Source organism: Procambarus clarkii, chromosome 59 (genome assembly GCF_040958095.1).
Source record: "Procambarus clarkii isolate CNS0578487 chromosome 59, FALCON_Pclarkii_2.0, whole genome shotgun sequence".
Taxonomy (NCBI): domain Eukaryota; kingdom Metazoa; phylum Arthropoda; class Malacostraca; order Decapoda; family Cambaridae; genus Procambarus; species Procambarus clarkii.
This window is the reverse complement of record NC_091208.1, coordinates 15439195-15462451: the sequence shown is the minus strand read 5'-3', so window position 1 is coordinate 15462451 and position 23257 is coordinate 15439195. Positions and strand designations below refer to the sequence as shown.

Here is a 23257-nt window from a genome sequence, read left to right as displayed (position 1 = left end):
AGTGAGTTATGACACTCAGGATCTACACTATAATGTTTTACCACAGATGTGACTTTTTCACTGTTTTATAACACTTTGTATGTTCATAGTACATTTGTTAACAATAAATATTTAAAAGTTATATAATGTAAGATTAAAAGAAATTATGATATCCTCTACTCCGTGCACAGGACCCAGTGCCTGCTGAAGGATGGTCGCAGCCCAGGAATGGTTCAGTAGATGCCGCTGTCTGTCCTGAAATCTCCTTCGAGGGCCTCTTACAGGGCAGAGAGGAAATAATAGGGAGTGAAGACTGCCTCTACCTCAATGTGTATACGCCCAATGTACGTTTTTTTCAGTTTTTATCATACATTATTACTAGGTGCATGGATGAATGCGTTCTTGGCCAATCACAAAGCATCACAGCCTCCTAGTTTACTAAAATGGGTTAAAAAATATATGTATGATTTTTACTTGTTAATTTTTTTAACATATGATATAATATTACAATATATGTATGTACCACACAGAGAACTTCTCGGTTTATATAAATTGAAACTTCACCGAGCCGCTTCTCGGTTTATATAAATTGAAAGTTAACTTTAGTTAGCCCGAATATAAATGCACGGTAAGTTGGTTAGTAAGGAACTGTGGTGGCTTAAATAACTCACCCGAGGTTGGTAGTCCTAAAGCCCAACACCATTTGGAATATGCACACAGGGTTTTGGTGATCGTGCTATGGAATGATGTCAGTCTTATTACCAATAAACATAGAAAGTTTAGTTCATATAGGGTTTAAAGAACCATCTTCAAAAAAAGGCGAACACAACACTGTTTACTTTCTAGGAATAGCACGGAGTTTGAGAGGATATTGTGGGGCTGCGTCGTTAATTGTATATTCGACAAATTTAGTGGACTTTATATTGAACTTCTTGTAACACAATCTCACAGTTTGGTATAATTTATTTAGGTTCAGTTAGACTAGGATTATCTAGTGTTTTATTTTAATTAAGTTTGTTGCTTCAATCTAAAGTAGCAACAATAGTTTTTTATTGCCAGAACAAACGTGGACATCCTCATGAGAAAAACTGGAAAGTTTTCTTAAAAAAAAAGAAAACTACATATTTAAATCTAAGAATACTTAGATTTAAAGATAAAAGGTAATTATTTATTTATTTACTGAAACCCTAAATTATCTTAATTGTTAATTAATAAATAAAAACAGTATAGCTGTTTATAATTTATAAATCCTCTTCTCGTAGCCTACAGGATGCGAGAATCCCAAGGTACATTCTTTATTTAATTCTGAAATCACACTTTGGTTATATAATGAGCATTCCCAGAATTTTGTCAATGTTTGACTTAATTTACCGTTAAGAGATTACTTTGATTATGATTTAATGCCGCAGCCTAACTACCTCACTTCCAACACTATATACAAAAAAAAATGGCAAAATTGTTGGTACTGGGAAAAGAATACTTAACAGTAGTGAGACGGAAATAGCGTGGTTGCTCAGAACAAGGTTAGTCAACCGTTGGGCAACTACTGCAGGAGTAATAAGTATTAATTGCTGTCTTCACATGGCTTGACAGCAACGTGTGTTGGGTAGCTCTCCCTACGATATATGTAAAATTTCCGACCCTCCGCTCTCAACTTGTTAGGCAGTGCAAAAGTTAATAGTAAATTAGAAATGGTCGCTAAATTCTCGTGGATTTAAATATCGAATTAACATTATTAAACCGACATATTTATTAAGCATTAATTGCAAAGCACACACCCCTATTTATTAAAGAGATTTAATAGAACTACTATCACCCTTTACCTCAGTTCCTCTATAGTCTAATGGAGGCAGGATGGGATGACGTTGATAAACAAATTATTGCATCAGCTCAACATTAGTTGACTGGAAATAATTAGTGTAACAGAGGACAAGTCCTCGTCAATTTCAATTTATAAGTGGAATGTATTATTAAGGTATTATTAAAGTTTATATGCTATTACGTGAGAATATTTCCTTTAAACATGACTGGAGTGAACACACGGATAAGGACCAACGGTAAATTAAATAGATAATCCTCAAATCTTCAAGTGTGTTCATGTAATTCCTCTATTTCAAAGCTCTCTAATGAATTCTGAGTGATATATGTCACTCACATGAGAATATGAACTATTGAGTCAGTACCCGAAGAGAAAAATGGTATATCTGAAGTTGATGGCTGTACGCATAACGAGTTTCAGCCCCGCTCCTATGCCAGGTAAGTCATCAACGGGCTCACCATAGCCTGTGCTAATTGGAACGTTTTGTTCCGAGTAGCTGAATCTAAAACAACAATATATACGCATAGAGTCTTGCTCTAGCTGGGCAGGAGGAAAGGCTACACCTTGCTGTAGGCTTTGTTAGTTGCTAGTTTGGCTGGTCAGGTGCCTTTGGAGATGGAGTATGCTTATATACACAGACAGGTCTACAAGTACTCATAATTTTTTGGACAAGGTGAAAGGTGACAATAGTTTTAACTGGAACTATTTACAGGTAGATAGCGTAATAGTGTCCCGTCCCACCTGGGAAAATTTAATTGTTTCATCCAAAACACCTAAGTTAGGGTGAAATCTTCTTAGCACCCTTTTTGCAGATCTTTTGAAAAGGAATTAATCGATGCTGGGTAATCATATATAACGGAGAAGGTCATTATCAGGGAAAGCTAAGCCAGTATAACTATAAAGAAAAGATGTAACTTTTATAATATCTGCAAAATTCATATACATGTGCTATACTTATTGTGGGGATTTTTGGCAGCCTCGCGCCTCCCGTCTGCCGGTGATGGTGTGGCTTCATGGAGGAATATTTAAGGCACTAGGGACTGACGCCTGGTACCCGGCGCTGCCCCTGCTCACTAGGGACGTGGTCCTCGTCGTCCTCCGGTACCGTCTGGGAACTCTTGGTGAGAAGGGTCTACTGTCTTGGTGCTCCGTGTCTGCTGTTTATTCTTAATTTATTGTCACGAGGCTGTAGACATTCCCAGAAGTACATTGCTCTGTGGTAAATATATTGAAATATTTCAATAATCTACACAACAATCTGTTTACTGCAGTACTGCATCTCTCAGTCTCGACTACTGCATCATAAATATGCATGCTGTGATTGCGAACATGCAGATTGAACTTTCATGAAATGTAGGGAAAGAATGTGTACTTTTTTTAGTGTGGAAGAAATGTGGTAAGGGGCACTATTGAGAATGTTTCTTTGGGTAGGCTGGATAGATTCGTATAATAAAATCATACACAGACCAGGTTTATCTTTAATATATATAAATTATTTATAACGTTGCAATTATTCTGTTAATATTAAAATTAATATTAAAACAATCGAAAAAGTGCAGATAAATTTAAAAAATTAGATTAATGCAGATAAAAAAAAATCAGATAAATTACTGAGAGGTAATGTTGAGGGTTGTGTTGACCATGCAGTACTGAGAGGTGGTGTTAAGGGTTGTACTGATGGGTGATGTTGAGAGTTGTATTGACCATGCAATACTGAAAGGTTATGTTGACCATGCAGGGTTCCTGTCCACGGAGGATTCTGTAATGCCGGGTAACATGGGCCTGAAGGACCAGACGCTGGCACTACGCTGGGTGCACAACAACATCCAGGACCTTGGTGGCGACCCAGAGAAGGTCACCATCTTCGGCTTTAGTGCTGGAGCGGCTTCAGCGCATTTTCAGATCTTATCGCCAAGTGCCAAAGGTTAGTCATGATATGTATGTGTTGTGCGTATGCTTTTTAGCATAATACATTTATATTATAATATTAATATATAATCAAATATAACATAATATACTTCTATATAAGGGTCACGGTAGTACAGTCGGGTTCATTCTCGACGCACCAGCGAGAATTCCGGGTTCGACTCCCAGGCGGGAAAGAAATTATTGAGTATATTTCCTTTCATCTAATGCCTCTGTTCACCTAGTATTAGGTAGGTACTCGGGAGTTAGTCGAATTGTTGTGGGATTGCATCCTGGGTGGGGTCAGTAATTCGACCCTGGGGGGGGGGGAACCTCGATATAAGCCTAACGTATATGAATACACTCTGGCTGCCTGTCAAACGAATTATTATTATGGTACACTCCACCAGGTTTGTTCCAGAGAGCCATCCTACAGTCAGGGTCAGCCTTGTCTTCCTGGGCCCATAGAGAGAACCACAGACAGTTTGCCCTGCAGCTGGGCAGCAAGTACAACTGTACTGACGAGGCTGCGTCGTCGCCTGCACTGGAGAGTACCCAGCTCCTCACCTGCCTCCAGAAGCTCCCCATGCAGGCATTTGTGTTGGCACTCAAGAGCTTTGCAGTTAGTACTGAATTATTTATGAACTTACCTTTCTAATTATTAGAATTAAGTAGCAGAGAATTTCGGAGAACATGAATGATATAATTTTCTGTTATCCTTATAATATTAAATACAAGTTCACAGATTAACCATGAAGACTAAAGAATGGTAAATAGAAAACTTAAGTGGTAACCATTAGTTTTCCTGAGGTAAGAACTAGGCTATAACCAGGTCTCAACCGGTAATCCTAGAAACTCAACGGGTTCTTATAAAAACATGGTAATGTTGGTGACAAGATAATTTTCCTGCATTACTCTGCATAGGATTTCACATTTAGGCCTTGGATTTATGGTAACACAATAATCCACAGGTAAACGTTTTGGTCTAATAGTCCATTTTTTGTACGGTTGACGAAATAGTTGCTATCAAACCTAACATTTTTAGAGTATTGGTTGCACTCACACTCTCTCTCTTTGAATATATATTGTTACATGACAGGAGGTACTGCAGTAATATCCAGCTGATGTTAGCTCAAACAGCAGGAAAGAAACAAAAATCCAAATAAGCTTTGAATTTTGAATATTGGGAACAGGGGTAAAGTTACGAAATAAGAAAACACTTTTAAAAATAGAAGTTAATTTCATAAAACAAATACAAGTTACTTTAACACCTGCAATACTACTATCTGTGTACCCTTGATATCACAGCATTAAAAGAACTCAAAAGTTTAACACCGAATTCATCTCAATGACTCGGACACTACAACAAAGTAATATAAGCAAAGGCTACAGTATACATTACTAAACACCACAACTCTTGTCCACCTCCTCAAGACTTGTCCTTGTCTTGAGAAGGTGTCCACCAATGACGAGCGCCTGAACCTGACTAACTTCGAGGACTCATTTACCACGCCTTGTCCAGACACCCGGGGCATCTCGCGCAGACCACTAGGTGGTTGCTAAACTAGGCGTCATCACCGCGGAGGTGCAATACTCAGGACGAACGATCACATATGATCGTTTTACACATGAGAATATACCATTTATTTACATAAAATTACACACTGGACAATGAACCGAAAGAACATGAAAATGACAATGACTGCTTAGGAAAAGTTACTTTCCGACTTGAGGAGAGTAATTACGTAACAACATATTTGTAATTAAATAAATATTAAATTACAAATATATGGGGTAATCGGAGAAGACAATACGTGAGCACATGTGGGAGTCCCACAAGGCTCCCCGGATGCTGAATATCCTCTTCTTTGAGGTAAAGGGCCCCTACAGACACAATACAAAATTATATATATATATATATATATATATATATATATATATATATATATATATATATATATATATATATATATATATATATATATATATATATATATATATATATGTGTGTGTGTGTGTGTGTATATCACGAAAATAAACACGTGATTAAGAATGTGACTATGTCAGACCACGGAGGAAAAATGAAACAGGAATTTCCTTAAAAGGAAATTCCTGAAGGAAATTCCTGTTTCATTTTTCCTCCGTGGTCTGACATTGTCATATATATATATATATATATATATATATATATATATATATATATATATATATATATATATATATATATATATATATATATATATATATGTCGTACCTAGTAGCCAGAACTCACTTTTTGGCCTACTATTCAAGGCCCGATTTGCCTAATAAGCCAAGTTTTCCTGAATTAATATATTTTTTCTAATTTTTTTCTTATGAAATGATAAAGCTACCCATTTCATTATGTATGAGGTCATTTTTTTTTATTGGAGTTAAAATTAACGTAGATATATGACCGAACCTAACCTAACCTAACCTATCTTTATAGGTTAGGTTTGGTTAGGTAGCCGAAAAAGTTAGGTTAGGTTAGATTAGGTAGGTTAGGTAGTCGAAAAACAATTAATTCATGAAAACTTAGCTTATTAGGCAAATCGGGCCTTGCATAGTAGGCTGAGAAGTGCGTTCTGGCTATTAGGTACGACATATATATATATATATATATATATATATATATATATATATATATATATATATATATATATATATATATATTATATATATATATATATTTTAGAATTGATAACAACATGATAATAAAAAGTAAGATCTTATTTATATGCTATATTTTTGTTTTTATTTTGTGGTATTGAATAGAAATGGTATGACTGGCCATATTCGATGATACCGCGAGTAGATGGGGACTTCCTGCCTGCCCACCCCGCCCTTCTGCTGAAGACGGGCACATACAACAAGGTGGACATCATCTCTGGCTTCACCCTGCACGATGGCGCTTTTTATAGCTTAAGTATGTAAACAGTGCCACGATATTAAATATTGTTCATTGTAATTTGCATTTGTGTAATTTAAAATTCTGTATTTCCGTTTACACCTAAAATTATAATTATATGCATTTGAAAATGTACAAACGAAAAATAATGAATAATTGAATGATGAACAGAAATGCTGGCCAACAAGAAAATGGGCGAGGATGTGAACCAAAGGTTCAGCACAGTTGGACCCATGACCATGATACTTCAGGAGGGGGACGAGGCACCGGTGAACATGGCTCGTCGAGCCTACTACCACTACGTGGGAGACACATTGCTCACCCAGGACAATGCTCCGGAAACCGCACAGGTCAGAGACCAATTTGTTCAAGATATTAAATATAATTAAACAATATCTGAATGACTTAGCAATGCTTAATTAAATTGCTTTATTAAATATATGCAGAATTATCCATATTTTTGTATAACATGCGAAGATTTGTCTCGTCGAAGTACTACACAAAACTACAGTTTAAGTCCTGACTCGTTCTGGTCATCTCAAATGCAAAACTTGTGTATTGAAATCTATCTTCCATTTGTACAGGACAGACGAGGTATGCAGACTAGCGTCTTAGATACTTCTCCAAACTCACCAACACCAACATTCATACCTATATCACATCTTAATCTGCATGACATTTAAAATTGACCAAACACTGTTTACATGACCATTACATGAGTGTGTAGAGGACCCTACATACTAGACTCTGCTTCGATAAATATTCATAATAATAATTCCCCATAAACTTTAACAAGTCCCATCAAAGAAAATCTCATCTTAATAATTGCGCATGTGTTGCAGCTCTTCACTGACCGCTTCTTCAGAGTGCCTCACGAGGAGACATCTCAGCTGCACACTGATGAGGGAGTCCCACTCGGTCACTCGGTCTTCAAATACTGTCTGCAACACAGAGCTGAAGATAGCTTCACTGACATCTATAACTTAACGCTGAAAAATCATTGTAAGTTGATGTTTGTGTTCTTTGTTGATCTTGTGCAGACTTAAGCACACAGCTGTCTGTAAGTCAGTCAAGCTGGGAGTGAAGCTGGGTTTACATCATCATCATCACGCAAACACAGTCACTGAGAACGGTGTCGACGAAATGCATGCAGACTTTGTTATGCAAGCCCCTTGGGAATCTTCGCCAGCAGACATTAAGATTATTGTTATTGAAGGAAAAAAGAACCAGACAAATCCTCATCTGCTACATAACATTGCACAGATGCATATAGAAGCAAACATGGCATCCGACAGCTTCACTTACTTCACAGATGGATCAGTAGACCAGCAGGGACAAGAAACCGGAGCTGCAGTTAAAGCAGGAAACTGTAAATAGTTGGAGGCTCTCAAATGGGTGTTCGACTTTACAGAGATGCTAGCCATTCAAAAGGCTTTGGAACATGCTTTTGCTGAACACCGACAACATGTTATCATACATAAAGATTCGAGAACCGCCATTGAAACCTTGCAACAAGAACACATATGTGATAACATACATCTGATCACAAATGTCATATCATTAATGCAAACACTCAAACGACAAGACCGACGGGTACTTATCAACTGGGTGCCAAGTCATGTGGGAATAATAGGAAATGACATTGCAGACGAAGCTGCAAAACTTGCTCCTAAGAGAAGAAATGTAGACATTTACATATCACAGATTAAGAAAGTAATTAGAAACAGAGCAATGCAAAAGATGTACAGTGACCACAACACAGCAGTTGCAACATCAGGATCTGTGGGTTGGTACAAGAATTCAACCAACTACGAACCACTTAGTTTGATGAAAGTAGAGCAACAGAAGTACACTTACGTCGCATCAGGCTTGGATACCCATGTGCATGGGAAATAGGCTTACAAGTTCCGAAAGATGATAGGAAATGTCAGCACTGTGGAGAAATGCCCGACAGACCACTGGAACATTATCTAACACAGTGCACAGTTACAAACCCATTAAGATTTCAACTTAGATTCAACAGAGCAGAAGAAGTTGTTAAACACATATGGCAAAATCTTACTGAAGCGACCATACGAGTCATAAATACTCATACTCCGCCCAAGTAAAACAGAAACAAGCAACACTTAGTGGGCCAGCCAAAGGCTTAGGGCCCGCGCAAGAATATCCCTGCAAACAAAAAAAAAAATCATCACGCAGGGTCCAGTGTGTGAAGCCTGTCCTCATCATTAAAGGCCAAAAGTCGTTAATCCAGCCGCCAAACCCCCTGTTAATGAATGCAAAGCGGTTTACACACACGACTCACAACTGATGGCATATGTACTTTTCTCGAGTACTGTTTCATTGACGTCCTCAGCTCGAATCTAACCTGACCTTAACTATACGAGTCCATCCTCAGACCAAGTCCATTACAATGATAAACAACATACACCTTCAAACCACCTGGATAGTTATTTAGATATTTGTGATGGTCAGAAAGCATATTACAGTTCCAATAATAGTCTACCTTTTAACTGTCTTGTGGTACCTCTTTCTTGAACTACAACCTCCGTGTTCTTACCGAAATACCGTATGGACCAGCACATTACCCCTGAATTCGCCCTGTGACCTCAGAGACTAGCAATTCCACCGAGGACTGCAAGAACCATCAAATATCCCCCATAGGGTGGTAGAGTAAAATGAGGAGTGTAATCCCATGTAAACCACTCACTAGGTTACGCCATCAGCTTTCACTGTGGTATAACACCTCCTTTATTCTGTGCCATGGAATGGACCCTTAGATCACTGTCTGCTCTTCAAGTGACAGATAAACGAACTCGGAGAGAAGCACAAAGCCAGGAAGGGAAGAAAGGAGAAAGCGCCAACCCACTACGACTATACAACACTTGTAGGGGTTTGGATATGGATTTGGGAAGGGATGGAGTGAAGGAATGGTGCCCAATCTCTTGGATGGTCGGGGATTGAACGGCGACCTGCATGTAGTGAGACGTCGCTCTACCGTCCAGCCCAAATGGTTGGATACAAAGCCAACCATTGTTTCTGGTTGTAAGAATGGCTTGGCTTGGATTCCTCTGGCTGAGGCCCTCACTCTAAGCGTCGACAACACCACTGCAGTGTTCCTTGTTTACCTGAGGACTACGACTGGTATCGATACGGTTGGTCAGGAACCATGTGTTGGTACGACGGCCACCTCTCCTCTTGCCTTCAGCCTAGTTCCTCTCTTCAGTTTACATATCGAACTCCTACAAAGTGTCAGTGTTTTTAATTTTCTCAGCACTCAGTAAACTCCAGATTTACCACAACCCGTACTCATATCATGGCAAGTCTATGAAAATGGAGGGGATTTGCAAACATATCTTAAAACAACTATGATATTTACTAGTGAAAGAATTATATACGTAACCTCATCAAGAGTAGCCTCATCTACCAATAATATACATTAAAATAATCACACTGGGTTCACTTAACTCAAAGTTTCCTTTAACTGTGAACATCCCCTTGGGGTAGACCTCCACCTCTGGCAAATAGCTAGTATTTTACTGAACAAATCTTCACAATCAGTATTAGGTTTTCGAAATGAGTTAATGGAATCATTCAAACAAATTTCCAAAATCTTATATGTGTCACTACAATGTCAGTTCTAATATTATAGCATATCTCTCATAATCAATATATAGAATCATTTATGCATCTTATTAATAATAATAATAATAATAATAATAATAATAATAATAATAATAATAATAATAATAATAATAATAATAATAATAATAATAATAATAATAATAATAATAATAATAATCACAAGCATTTTTCCTACATGTTTCCTTCTGAAATATGGAAGGAATTCAAGGGGAGAGGGAAGGTTTTTTTTTTTTACTTAAGTAACAGCTGATGACAGTCACAGTGAAGAAACTCTACTCGCTCCTGTCAAGGAACTGCCACAGCTGCTGTTATTTTCGGCGTCACTTCCCTCAGCTGTCACTTCCATTGACATACTACTGTCAATCCGTCTCTGTGTAGCTTTCAGGTAACGACTTAACATGCTACTCGTCTAACACTATAGTCTCTACCAACGGTCGAGACTGTAGTGTTATAGATATAGTCTCTAAACGGTCTCTACCAACACTGTCACTATTCACTGCAAGATGATATTTCACTGGAACTGTCATGATAGTCCTTAGTTTCAACAAATGAACACTCGCTTCACTGACCACCGGCGAAAACTGTCACTGGTTGGCTCACTTCACCTCAGCTCATGTGCACATTATCATAGGTCATACTTGTAACTCAATATTATAATGTCCTTAGCCGCCTATATGCTGGCGCTGACAAATGCTACTGGCCACCGACCTTATTGACTCCGTCACAGGTCGGGACAGCATTGTCAATTTGACAACCTCACACACCCCATTACTCTTCTTACCACTTAATTGTGGTCGGTGTTCTTGGTTAATGTGGTAGACTGTGGGTGTACCTTTCCATAGGTATCCCCCTCAATCTTCTTCATTTCTCAACTTCTTCCGCTAGGTTAAAGGACACTCCAAGGAAAGGTAGAGGTCTGTTATCCACTCAAATAGACGTAACATAAGAGGCATGTCCTTCCAATGCGACAATTCCATCTTCCCTTTGGATGATTATCTGATGCTTACTGTCATTATTTTTCTATGTGAGGGCTTTGATCTCCTCCTTTGTTGCTGTCAGCTCACTTTGCAGGTTGCTAATTGTAGTCATCATTTCATGCATCTCCTTCCTGAATTCCTCCCAAACCTGGGCTAACATTTTCTTCATTTGGTCACTTTGACTATTCCCTGTGTCCCTGGTGGGTCCTCCTGCCATCTTAGTCCCTTTCCCTGCTATGTTTTGATAGGGTTAGCCAGAGGAGGGGCAGAGAGGAAGAGAGAGAGAGAGAGAGAGAGAGAGAGAGAGAGAGAGAGAGAGAGAGAGAGAGAGAGAGAGAGAGAGAGAGAGAGAGAGAGAGAGAGAGAGAGAGAGAGAGAGAAAGAGCAAAAGAGACAGAGCAAATAAGAGAGCAAGAGAGAGAGAGAGCAATAGAGAGAAAGGGTGGGCGAGAGTGGGAGAAGGCGAGGGTGGAGGGGAGGGTGAGGGAAGGGAGAGGGGTGAGAGAGGGAAAGAGGGAGGAGAGAGAGAGAGAGAGAGAGAGAGAGAGAGAGAGAGAGAGAGAGAGAGAGAGAGAGAGAGAGAGAGAGAGAGAGAGAGAGAGAGAGAGAGAGAGAGAGAGAGAGAGAGAGAGAGAGAGAGAGAGAGAGGGAGGGATTGTGTGTGTGTACTCACCTATTTGTACTCACCTATTTGTGCTTGCGGGGGTTGAGCTTTGGCTCTTTGGTCCCGCCTCTCAACTGTCAATCAACTGGTGTACAGATTCCTGAGCCTACTGGGCTCTATCATATCTACATTTAAAACTGTGTATGGAGTCAGCCTCCACCACATCACTGCCTAGTGCATTCCATCCGTTAACTACTCTGACACTGAAAAAGTTCCTTCTAACGTCTCTGTGGCTCATGTGGGTACTCAGTTTCCACCTGTGTCCCCTTGTTCGCGTCCCACCAGTGTTGAATAGTTTATCCTTGTTTACCCGGTTGATTCCTCTGAGGATTTTGTAGGTTGTGATCATGTCTCCCCTTACTCTTCTGTCTTCCAGTGTCGTAAGGTTCATTTCCCGCAGCCTTTCCTCGTAACTCATGCCTCTTAGTTCTGGGACTAGTCTAGTGGCATACCTTTGTACTTTTTCCAGCTTCGTCTTGTGCTTGACAAGGTACGGGCTCCATGCTGGGGCCGCATACTCCAGGATTGGTCTTACATATGTGGTGTACAAGATTCTGAATGATTCCTTACACAGGTTCCTGAACGCTGTTCTGATGTTAGCCAGCCTCGCATATGCCGCAGACGTCATTCTTTTTATGTGGGCTTCAGGAGACAGGTTTGGTGTGATATCAACTTCTAGATCTTTCTCTCTGTTCGTTTCATTAAGTACTTCATCTCCTATTCTGTATCCTGTGTTTGGCCTCCTATTTCCACCACCTAGTTTCATTACTTTGCATTTACTCGGGTTGAACTTCAACAGCCATTTGTTGGACCATTCACTCAGTCTGTCTAGGTCATCTTGTAGCCTCCTAGTATCGTCCTCAGTTTCAATCCTCCTCATAATTTTTGCATCATCGGCAAACATTGAGAGAAACGATTCTACACCCTCTGGAAGATCATTTACATATATCAGAAACAGTATAGGTCCAAGGACTGACCCCTGCGGTACTCCACTCGTAACGTCTCGCCAATCTGAGACCTCACCCCTCACACTGACTCGTTGTCTCCTGTTACTTAGGTACTCCTGTATCCAACGGAGTACCTTCCCTTTCACTCCAGCCTGCATCTCCAGTGTTTTCACTAGCCTCTTGTGTGGCACTGTATCAAAGGCTTTCTGACAATCCAAAAATATGCAGTCTGCCCACCCTTCTCTTTCTTGCCTTATTTTTGTTGCCTGGTCGTAGAATTCAAGTAACCCTGTGAGGCAGGACCTGCCATCCCTGAATCCATGTTGATGCTGTGTTACAAAGTTCTTTCGCTCCAGGTACTCCACTAGCTTTCTTCGCACAATCTTCTCCATCATCTTGCATGGTATGCAGGTTAGGGACACTGGTCTGTAATTCAGTGCCTCCTGTCTATCCCCTTTCTTGTATATCGGGACTACGTTAGCTGCTTTCCAAATTTCTGGCAGTTCCCCTGTTGCCAGTGATTTGTTATACACCATGGAGAGCGGGAGGCACATTTCTTATGCTCCTTCCTTAAGTATCCAAGGGGAGATTCCATCTGGGCCTGTAGCCCTTGTCACATCCAATTCTAGTAAACACTTCCTTACTTCCCCGCTGGTAATCTCAAACTCTTCCAGTGGTTCCTGGTTAGCTATTTCCTCTCTTATCTCTGGGATTTCTCCTTGCTCTAAGGTGAAGACCTCTTGGAATTTCTTATTCAGTTCCTCACACACTTCCTTGTCGTTTGTGGGGTGTGTGTGTGTGTGTGTGTGTGTGTTGTGTGTGTGTGTGTGTGTGTGTGTGTGTGTGTGTGTGTACTCACCTAGTTGTACTCACCTAGTTGTGTTTGCGGGGGTTGAGCTCTGGCTCTTTGGTCCCGCCTCTCAACCGTCAATCAACAGGTGTACAGATTCCTGAGCCTATCGGGCTCTGTCATATCTACACTTGAAACTGTGTATGGAGTCAGCCTCCACCACATCACCCCCTAATGCATTCCATTTGTCAACCACTCTGACACTAAAAAAGTTCTTTCTAATATCTCTGTGGCTCATTTGGGCACTCAGTTTCCACCTGTGTCCCCTTGTGCGTGTTCCCCTTGTGTTAAATAGACTGTCTTTATCTACCCTATCAATCCCCTTCAGAATCTTGAATGTGGTGATCATGTCCCCCCTAACTCTTCTGTCTTCCAGCGAAGTGAGGTTTAATTCCCGTAGTCTCTCCTCGTAGCTCATACCCCTCAGCTTGGGTACTAGTCTGGTGGCAAACCTTTGAACCTTTTCCAGTTTAGTCTTATCCTTGACTAGATATGGACTCCATGCTGGGGCTGCATACTCCAGGATTGGCCTGACATATGTGGTATACAAAGTTCTGAATGATTCTTTACACAAGTGTCTGAATGCCGTTCGTATGTTGGCCAGCCTGGCATATGCCGCTGATGTTATCCGCTTGATATGTGCTGCAGGAGACAGGTCTGGCGTGATATCAACCCCCAAGTCTTTTTCCTTCTCTGACTCCTGAAGAATTTCCTCTCCCAGATGATACCTTGTATCTGGCCTCCTGCTATCCTATCCTATCTTCATTACATTACATTTGGTTGGGTTAAACTCTAACAACCATTTGTTCGACCATTCCTTCAGCTTGTCTAGGTCTTCTTGAAGCCTCAAACAGTCCTCTTCTGTTTTAATCCTTCTCATAATTTTAGCATTGTCCGCAAACATTGAGAGAAATGAATCGATACCCTCCGGGAGATCATGTACATATATCAGAAACAAGATAGGACCGAGTACAGAGCCCTGTGGGACTCCACTGGTGACTTCACGCCAATCGGAGGTCTCACCCCTCACCGTAACTCTCTGCTTCCTATTGCTTAGATACTCCCTTATCCACTGGAGCACCTTACCAGCTACACCTGCCTGTCTCTCCAGCTTATGTACAAGCCTCTTATGCGGTACTGTGTCAAAGGCTTTCCGACAATCCAAGAAAATGCAGTCCGCCCAGCCCTCTTTCTTGCTTAATCTGTGTCACCTCATCGTAGAATTCTATCAAGCCTGTAAGGCAAGATTTACCCTCCCTGAATCCATGTTGGCGATTTGTCACGAAGTCCCTTCTCTCCAGATGTGTTACCAGGTTTTTTCTCACGATCTTTTCCATCACCTTGCATGGTATACAAGTCAAGGACACTGGCCTGTAGTTCAGTGCCTCTTGTCTGTCGCCCTTTTTGTATATTGGGACCACATTCGCCGTCTTCCATATTTCTGGTAGGTCTCCCGTCTCTAGTGACTTACTATACACTATGGAGAGTGGCAAGCAAAGTGCCTCTGCACACTCTTTCAGTACCCATGGTGAGATCCCATCTGGACCAACAGCCTTTCTAACATCCAGATCCAGCAGGTGTCTCTTGACCTCCTCTCTCGTAATTTCGAACTCCTCCAAGGCCGCCTGGTTTACCTCCCTTTCTCCTAGCACAGTGACCTCACCCTGTTCTATTGTGAAGACCTCCTGGAACCTCTTGTTGAGTTCCTCACACACCTCTCTGTCATTCTCTGTATACCTGTCCTCGCCTGTTCTAAGTTTCACTACCTGTTCTTTCACTGTTGTTTTCCTTCTGATGTGACTGTGGAGTAGCTTTGGTTCGGTCTTGGCTTTGTTTGCTATATCATTTTCAAAATTTTTCTCTGCTTCTCTTCTCACCCTGACGTACTCATTCCTGGTTCTCTGGTATCTCTCTCTGCTTTCTGGTGTTCTGTTATTCCGGAAGTTCCTCCACGCCTTTTTGTTCAGTTTCTTCGCTTCCATACATGCCCTATTATACCATGGATTCTTCTGTTGCTTCTCGGATTTTTCCCTTTGGGCCGGGATGAACCTGTTTACTGCCTCCTGACACTTTTGGGTAACATAGTCCATCATACCCTGTACAGACTTGTCTCTGAGGTCTGTGTCCCAAGGTATTTCACTTAGGAAACTTCTCATCTGTTCATAATTCCCCTTTCGGTATGCCAGCCTTTTGATTCCTAGTTCTTTTTGGGGGAAGATAAGTCCTAGTTCTACTAGGTACTCAAAGTTCAATACACTGTGGTCACTCATTCCCAAGGGCGCTTCCATCTTAACTTCTCTTATATCCCGTTCATTTAGGGTAAATATCAAATCAAGCATTGCTGGTTCATCTTCTCCTCTCATTCTTGTTGGTTCTTTGGTGTGCTGGCTTAGAAAGTTTCTTGTTGCCACGTCCAGCAGCTTAGCTCTCCATGTTTCTGGTCCTCCATGCGGGTCTCTGTTCTTCCAATCTATCTTCCCATGGTTGAAGTCTCCCATAATTAGTAGTCCAGATCCATTCCTGCTAGCAACAGAAGCTGCTCTTTCTATTATGTTAATGGTGGCCATGTTGTTTCTATCATATTCCTGTCTAGGTCTTCTGTCATTTGGTGGTGGATTATATATGACTGCGAGTATAATTTTTTTCCCTCCATTTGTTACAGTACCTGCTATGTAGTCACTGAAACCTTCACAGCCCTGAATATCCATCTCCTTAAATTCCCAGCCTTTTTTTACCAGCAGAGCTACACCACCCCCACCTCTTCCTTCCCTCTCTTTCCTCATAACATAATAGTCCTGTGGGAACACTGCATTTGTTATCGTTTTCGTGATCTTTGTTTCCGTGAGGGCTATTATGTCTGGGTTTTCCTCTAGTACCAGTTCTCCAAGCTCATTTGCTTTATTTGTAATTCCATCTATGTTAGTGTACATCGCTTTGAGGCTCACTTTCTTCTGTCCCTTCTCAAATCGCCTCCTTGGTGAGTGTTCTGCTGGTGGGGGAGGCTGTTCCATGGGTGTGAGGACCTGTGAGGTGGATAACAGGGTCTCAGAGGATACTGGGATGAGGGGCGGGGGATCCAGTGAAGGGGGAGGGACAGGGAGGGTATGGGGTGAAAGGGGAGGGAGGACGGGAAGGAAAGGGGGGGAGGGAGGACTCGGGAGGAGGGGAGGGGTAGAAGGGTGGGGATTGGGTGTGGGAGGAGGGAGATTTGGCTGAACATTTGAGTGGGGGCAGGGAGGGTTTGGGGTAGGGGGTTTTCTATGCAGAGGAGGGAGGCGGGTGTGTGTGTGTGTGTGTGTGTGTGTGTGTGTGTGTGTGTGTGTGTGTGTGTATGTGTGTGTGTGTTTGTATTCACCTAGTTGTGCTTGCGGGGGTTGAGCTCTGCTCTTTCGGCCCGGCTCTCAACTATCAATCAACTTTTTCTAACTACTACTACTACTACTACTACTATTTTTTTCACATCGCACACACACACACCCCAGGAAGCAGCCCGTGACAGCTGACTAGCTCCCAGGTACCTATTTACTGCTGGGGAATAGAAATAGTATACTATTTACTGCATAGGGTGAAAGAAACTCTGCCCATCGTTTCTTGCTGGCGCTCGGGATCGAACCAGGGACCACAGGATCACGTCTCCAGCGTGCTGTCTGCTCGGCCGCCGGTTCCCCTACACACACACACACACACATTTCTGCAGGACTGAGGGTAATGAGGGAGACAGTTGCCAACCTGCAGGATGAACTAAGGGCAGCGAAAGAGGAGATAAGATGCCTGAAGACTTTTCCACAATACCAGACACAAACTGTGCCTCAGGGAGACAGGAATGCTACTGTGGAGGGGACCTCCACACCTCGGCTCTCATTTGCTGATATGCTTAAAAAGAGCCCTGAAGCTAGGTCTGCAGTTAAGGAAGTTGCCATGGAAGTGGCTTCCTCTCAGGAAGCAGCTAGATGTACTAGCCGGCTGATAGAGAGAAAAAGAGCAGTAGTAGTAGCAAGAATTAAAGAGCAAAAAGGGACCAGACCAAAGGAGCGGAGAGATAAGGACAAAAACATAGTTACCGAGATCCTTAAAGAGGTAAGGACGGAGGGAACTGAACAAAATGTTGAAAAGGTTTTCAGACTTGGAAAGTACAACAAGGACAGAGACCGAATGATAAAGGTGGTATTCATGAGCGAAATCACAAAAGAGGAACTGTTAGCAAGGAACAGTGGTCTAGCAAATGTAGAGAAGTTCAAAAAAGTATTCCTGCAGAGGGATATGACAAGGGAAGAGAGAAAGCAGGCAGCAGACGCAAGGAAGGAGGGCAGGGAGAGAGAGAAAGGAATCAGGGAGCCACAACCTCGATCCCTACAATCACAGAGGGGAGTGGGAAACCCTCCTCAAACAGTGCAATAGCCACAGGGAATGCGGCACCACCCCCACATTCTACCCAACAGACACCCTACCTGCCCCAACCCCTGTCAGCCCCCCCCCCACCCCCCTCCTTCCACTCACCCCCCTCCTCCCACTCCCCCTCCCCCCAGGACCCCCTCATTTGCTGATATGCTTAAAAAGAGCCCTGAAGCTAGGTCTGCAGTTAAAGAAGTTGCCATGGAAGTGGCTTCCTCTCAGGAAGCAGCTCACCCCCCTCCTCCCACCCCCCCTCCCCCAGGACTTCCCTTCTCCCCCATCCCCCAAGCCCTCCCTTTTCCCACATGCCCTCCCGTCTCTCCCACCCACAAGCCCTCCGTTCTTCCCCGCCCCCAACTCTCCCCCACCCCACCTAAGCCTTCCCCTCTCCACCACTCCCCAAAACCCCTCCCCTCTTCCTCACCCACCTCAGCCTTCCCTTTCCCCCACGCCCCCAAGCCCTCCCCCCTTTACTGCCCCCCAAACCCCCCCTTTTCCCCCATCCCCCCAACCCTCCCCCTCTCACCCCCCCAAACCTCCACCTCTCACCCCCCTCAACCCTCCCCTTCTCACCCACCCCCCCAACCCTCCCACTCTCACCCCCCCCCTACCCTCCCCCTCCCCCCCAGCCCCCCAAGCCCTTCCTCCTCCACCAGTTTCCCCGTACCAGATCCTCCCAGCTCCAGCTCACCCCAGACCCCACAGGTTCCCCCCAGAGGAGAAGCAGAAGAGAGTTAGTTTCAGGGTAATGTACTCGAACATAGATGGGATCACAAGCAAGGCAAGTGAACTAAGGGAAAGAGCACAAGAAGTGAACCCAGATGTAATCGGACTCACTGAAACAAAACTCTCGGAATCATAATGAATGCCGTGTTTTCCCAGGAGTACACAGTAATAAGGAAAGAGAGGGAAGGTAGGGGAGGAGGCAGAGTGGCCCTACTCATGAGAAAGGAATGGAGTTTTAAGGAGATGGCTATCCCGGGCTGTGAGGGTTTCAGAGACTACATAGTAGGCACCATGACAATGGGAGGACCAAGAATAGTAGTAGCAGTAATATATAACCCTCCACCAAATGACAGAAGACCCAGTCAAGAGTACAAAAACAACATGGCAGTTAACACTATAATTGAGAGGGCAGCCTCTGCTGCCTGTAGAAATAGATCTCACCTGCTCATCATGGGGGATTTCAATCACGGAAGGATTGACTGGGAGAACAAGGAACTGCATGGAGGCGAGAATACGTGGAGAGCCAAACTACTGGAGGTGGTGACTAGAAACTTTTTAACCCAGCATGTCAGAGAACCCACAAGGATGAGAGGAAATGACGAACCAGCGAGACTCGACCTGGTCTTCATCCTGAACGACTCTGACATAAGAGAAATCGGCTTTGAGGCCCCAGTAGGAATGAGCGACCACAGTGTATTGGTGTTTGAGTACCTGATTGAAGAAGAGTTATTGAACTCGAGGAGGGATACTGAAACCGAAAGGTTAGCATACCGAAAGGGAAACTATAAGGAGATAAGAAAATTCCTAACAGATATAGCATGGGAAACAGAGCTCATGGAAAAGACGGCCCAAGATATGATGGACTACATCACGCAAAAGTGCAAGGACGCAGCAAACAAGTTTGTCCCAGCCCAAAAGGAAAACAGTGAAATGAAGATGAGAAACCCATGGTTTAATCAGAGATGTAGGCTAGCTAAGCAGCAAAGTAAAAGGGCATGGAGAAACTATAGGAATAACAGGACACTGGAGAGCAGAGAAAGATACCAGAATGCCAGGAATGAATATGTCAGGATGAGAAGAGAGGCAGAAAGACAATACGAAAATGACATCACAAGCAAGGCAAAGACTCAGCCTAAATTCCTGCATAGCCACATCAGGAGAAAAACAACAGTAAAGGAACAGGTTATGAAATTAAGGATAGGGGCAGAAGGATTCACTACAAACGACAAGGAAGTGTGTGAGGAACTGAATAAGAAATTTCAGGAGGTCTTCACCTTAGAGCAAGGAGAAATCCCAGAGATAAGAGAGGGAATAGCTAACCATGTCGGAAAATCCGACACCATTTAATAATCATACAGATAATAGCTGTATTGTATAAACAAGTTACCCATAGAAAACGTAACTTGTAGTGGAATTACCGTCTATAGAAAACGGGATATCATCACCACATACTATTATAATTCACCACCTATTATGGTGGGAATTATTCTTAAATACATTAGTCTTTGGACTTTACCATCATAAAAACATCTTATATAAAATTAACTTAATTATCAATATTAAAGTAGAGTAAATGTGACCCTTCTATCACTTTCTGACATTTGGACAATGTAAGCCAGGCGTCAGAGTGAGGAAGGAGGGCAGCCATTGTTGTGTCACCTCCGAGACGTGTGGAGCAAATTCGGCTCCTATCATTCTGGACAATGTCGGCCAATAACGTCAATAGTATGGAGTGTTAAACAGGCATTGTTATTGAGACCAGAGGCTCACACGGGAGCAAATTCGGCTCCTGTTAAATTTACTTGGACGTAGTGTTATGGAAACCAAAGGTGTACCATTTTTCAACACGCTGTCTACATATCAAGTTAAGTGTTCTTTCCGAAACCCATGTATCTTCATTTATGGCCATTAATGTCATTATATAGGGTGACCCGGTTAGAACGCGAAATCGCCTCAAACTAAAGGTAATTAAGCCAGGTCTTCATGTTCCATGTACTGTATAGTGTTTTCTCTGATATAGCTTGTCATATATAGGATTCTGGCTTCACAGCTAGCGCACTTTTGACAGGTCAAGACGAGGAAGCAAGATTTGTGCACCAGTTACTGGTGATATGGAAGCTACCTCAAAGAGGATAATTTGGTGTCTACACCCTAGTTATACCTGGTGGACTAACCTGCTGTACTATAAGATAAGGAACCTTTTCAATGTATGTAGTTAATACTGTAGTTTGATTGGCTGCATATATATTAATTTAATAAACTCCCCCTAATGTGTAGAGGATCGATTTGTGAGATTAAGAGATTATTGCAGAAATACAGTCCACTTATCATTATACAAATTGCTATCGAAGTATATAAATTAACGTAAATATAAATTCATATAAATTAAATAAATATAAATCTCACAGGTCGGTTCCCACATTATTAGGACCTTCGGAACCGGAATATTCGGTCCTATGAACCCACATTTGGTCATCTTAGTACCGGATGAACCAGTTAACCAGTGGATTCATTAAATAAACTAGTGCAGTGTTATTTAAACAAAGCCAGCAGTCAAGACGGCAGCGTAGCCTCGAGGGAGCTCAGGAGCCTCCCTCAGCCCAGTTCAGCTTCGTCAGCGGTTTCATGCACACCCACAGATATTTGGTGGCGTGTTATTTCGTGAAATGACAGCGCTAATATTGAAGCCAGCCTAATTAGTGACTGTGTCTTCGCGAGATTGTTCACGGATTTCGTGGTGTTACATTTCGCGAGAGATTATCTACGAATTTTGTGGACTTTATTTCGCGAGGTCACTAATAATATTTAATACTTCTAGATAATATTAGAAGTTTCATAGAGGCTAATTAAGAGGCTATTATCAATAATTGTGTATATTATTTCTCCAAATAGAGAATTATTTAATATAAATTGCACTAGTGATCACAGTATAATATTTACTAATTGCCAACCCACAACAGGGTAGGATAAAACCATTGACTAGTTGAACTATTATCGTTCATCCTAGTCCCATTATTACTATAGTCAGTTGTACTATATTGAACAACCTAACACCATTAATGAATGGTCCAGACCCTATTTTGGGTGTAATTTTTATCAACTCGAGTTGAGTTGTATATATAATAATTTACTTATGATCATTACACCTTTGAGTGATTAATTAGTGTCTCTACCATCCTAGGGTGATATAGAAGAGCTAACCTAAAGGTACTTCCAATGACACTGGTTTATCACTCAAATCATTAGTGTGGATGATTGTATATATATAATGTGTATTAATTTTAAGTGCTAACCTCTAGTAGAGGTAGGATTATTGCCTAGTGAGTGCATTTTACCCTAGGCTACCATTAGTACTTGTTCAGTATTATGAGCGACCCAAGTACAAGCCCCACAAGGCTTCACCAACTAGCCAGTATGGATAATGCAGGGAGAATGAAAAGAACCCTTGCAGGTCTTAAAGGCCACTTAACAAGACAGATCAAGAAATGTGAAGATTTGTCACAACAATCTCAAGTTGATTATGCTGACCTGGAAAGCTATTATCAAGCAGCTGCAGGTAAATTTGAGCAAATCAAATGTCAAATAGCAACATATGTGGCTGAACTTGCCAACACTAATTTATCAGAAACAGAAATAGACGACATTATGGTTGATCTTGCGAATTATGAAGATCACACTCAGGCCACGTTACAGCCTTATGTCAAATTAATTGCCCAGAACAAGGCAACAGCAACAACAACAACAGTTGCATCTAATACGAGTCAAGCAGAAGCTCGACTCCCTCCAATTAATTTACCCACTTTCTCAGGAAAAGATGAGGAAGATTGGGACGAATTTTGGAACAAATTCGTTGACCTTGTAGACTCAAAACAATCTTTACCAAAGAGTAGTAAATTCTCTTATTTGCAAGGCCAATTATCAGGTGAGGCTAAAACAGTAGTATCCCATCTGAGATTAACTAATGACGGCTATGATCTGGCAGTAAAACTCCTCAAGGATAATTATGCTGATCCAGAAGTAAGAACATCACATTTAGTTCATGAGCTGTTGCATTTACCCCACCGGAGGCTTCAGCTGATTCACTCCAAGTATTCAAGCTGGAGGTAGAATCATTGATCAATGCCCTCAGCCTGACAGCAGATACAAACGGGGCTGAGTGGGTCTTGAAAATAATTGTCCAGGAGAAAATACCTAGGGACATATTGAGACAAATAAGTGCTCATTACAATAAAAGCATCTTATCCATGAATGAAATATCTGAAGGTTTAAAGTCAGTAGTTCATCAATTACGAACACATGAGAAATTAAAACCACCAAGTAAACCCTCAGAAACCAATAATAGTAAACCACAGAGTACCAAAGGTACTCCAAATCAATCTAGACAATTAATTCAACACCAAAGTGGAACAGTAACAGTGTGGGCGTAT

The 23257-nt window shown here is 41.9% G+C and overlaps 1 protein-coding gene across 1 annotated transcript in view; it reads left to right on the top strand.

Moving 5' to 3' along the window:
* The window catches only part of LOC123768085 (venom carboxylesterase-6), a 34879-nt gene that overhangs the window by 221 nt on the left and 11401 nt on the right, over positions 1-23257 (top strand). The window contains exons 1-8 of the mRNA XM_045758372.2: position 1; positions 171-323; positions 2775-2919; positions 3537-3722; positions 4114-4325; positions 6497-6647; positions 6801-6979; positions 7472-7631. The exon at position 1 is cut by the window's left edge and continues 221 nt beyond it. Coding sequence (XP_045614328.2) covers position 1; positions 171-323; positions 2775-2919; positions 3537-3722; positions 4114-4325; positions 6497-6647; positions 6801-6979; positions 7472-7631 — 1187 coding nt within the window. The remainder of the gene's footprint in view (positions 2-170; positions 324-2774; positions 2920-3536; positions 3723-4113; positions 4326-6496; positions 6648-6800; positions 6980-7471; positions 7632-23257) is intronic.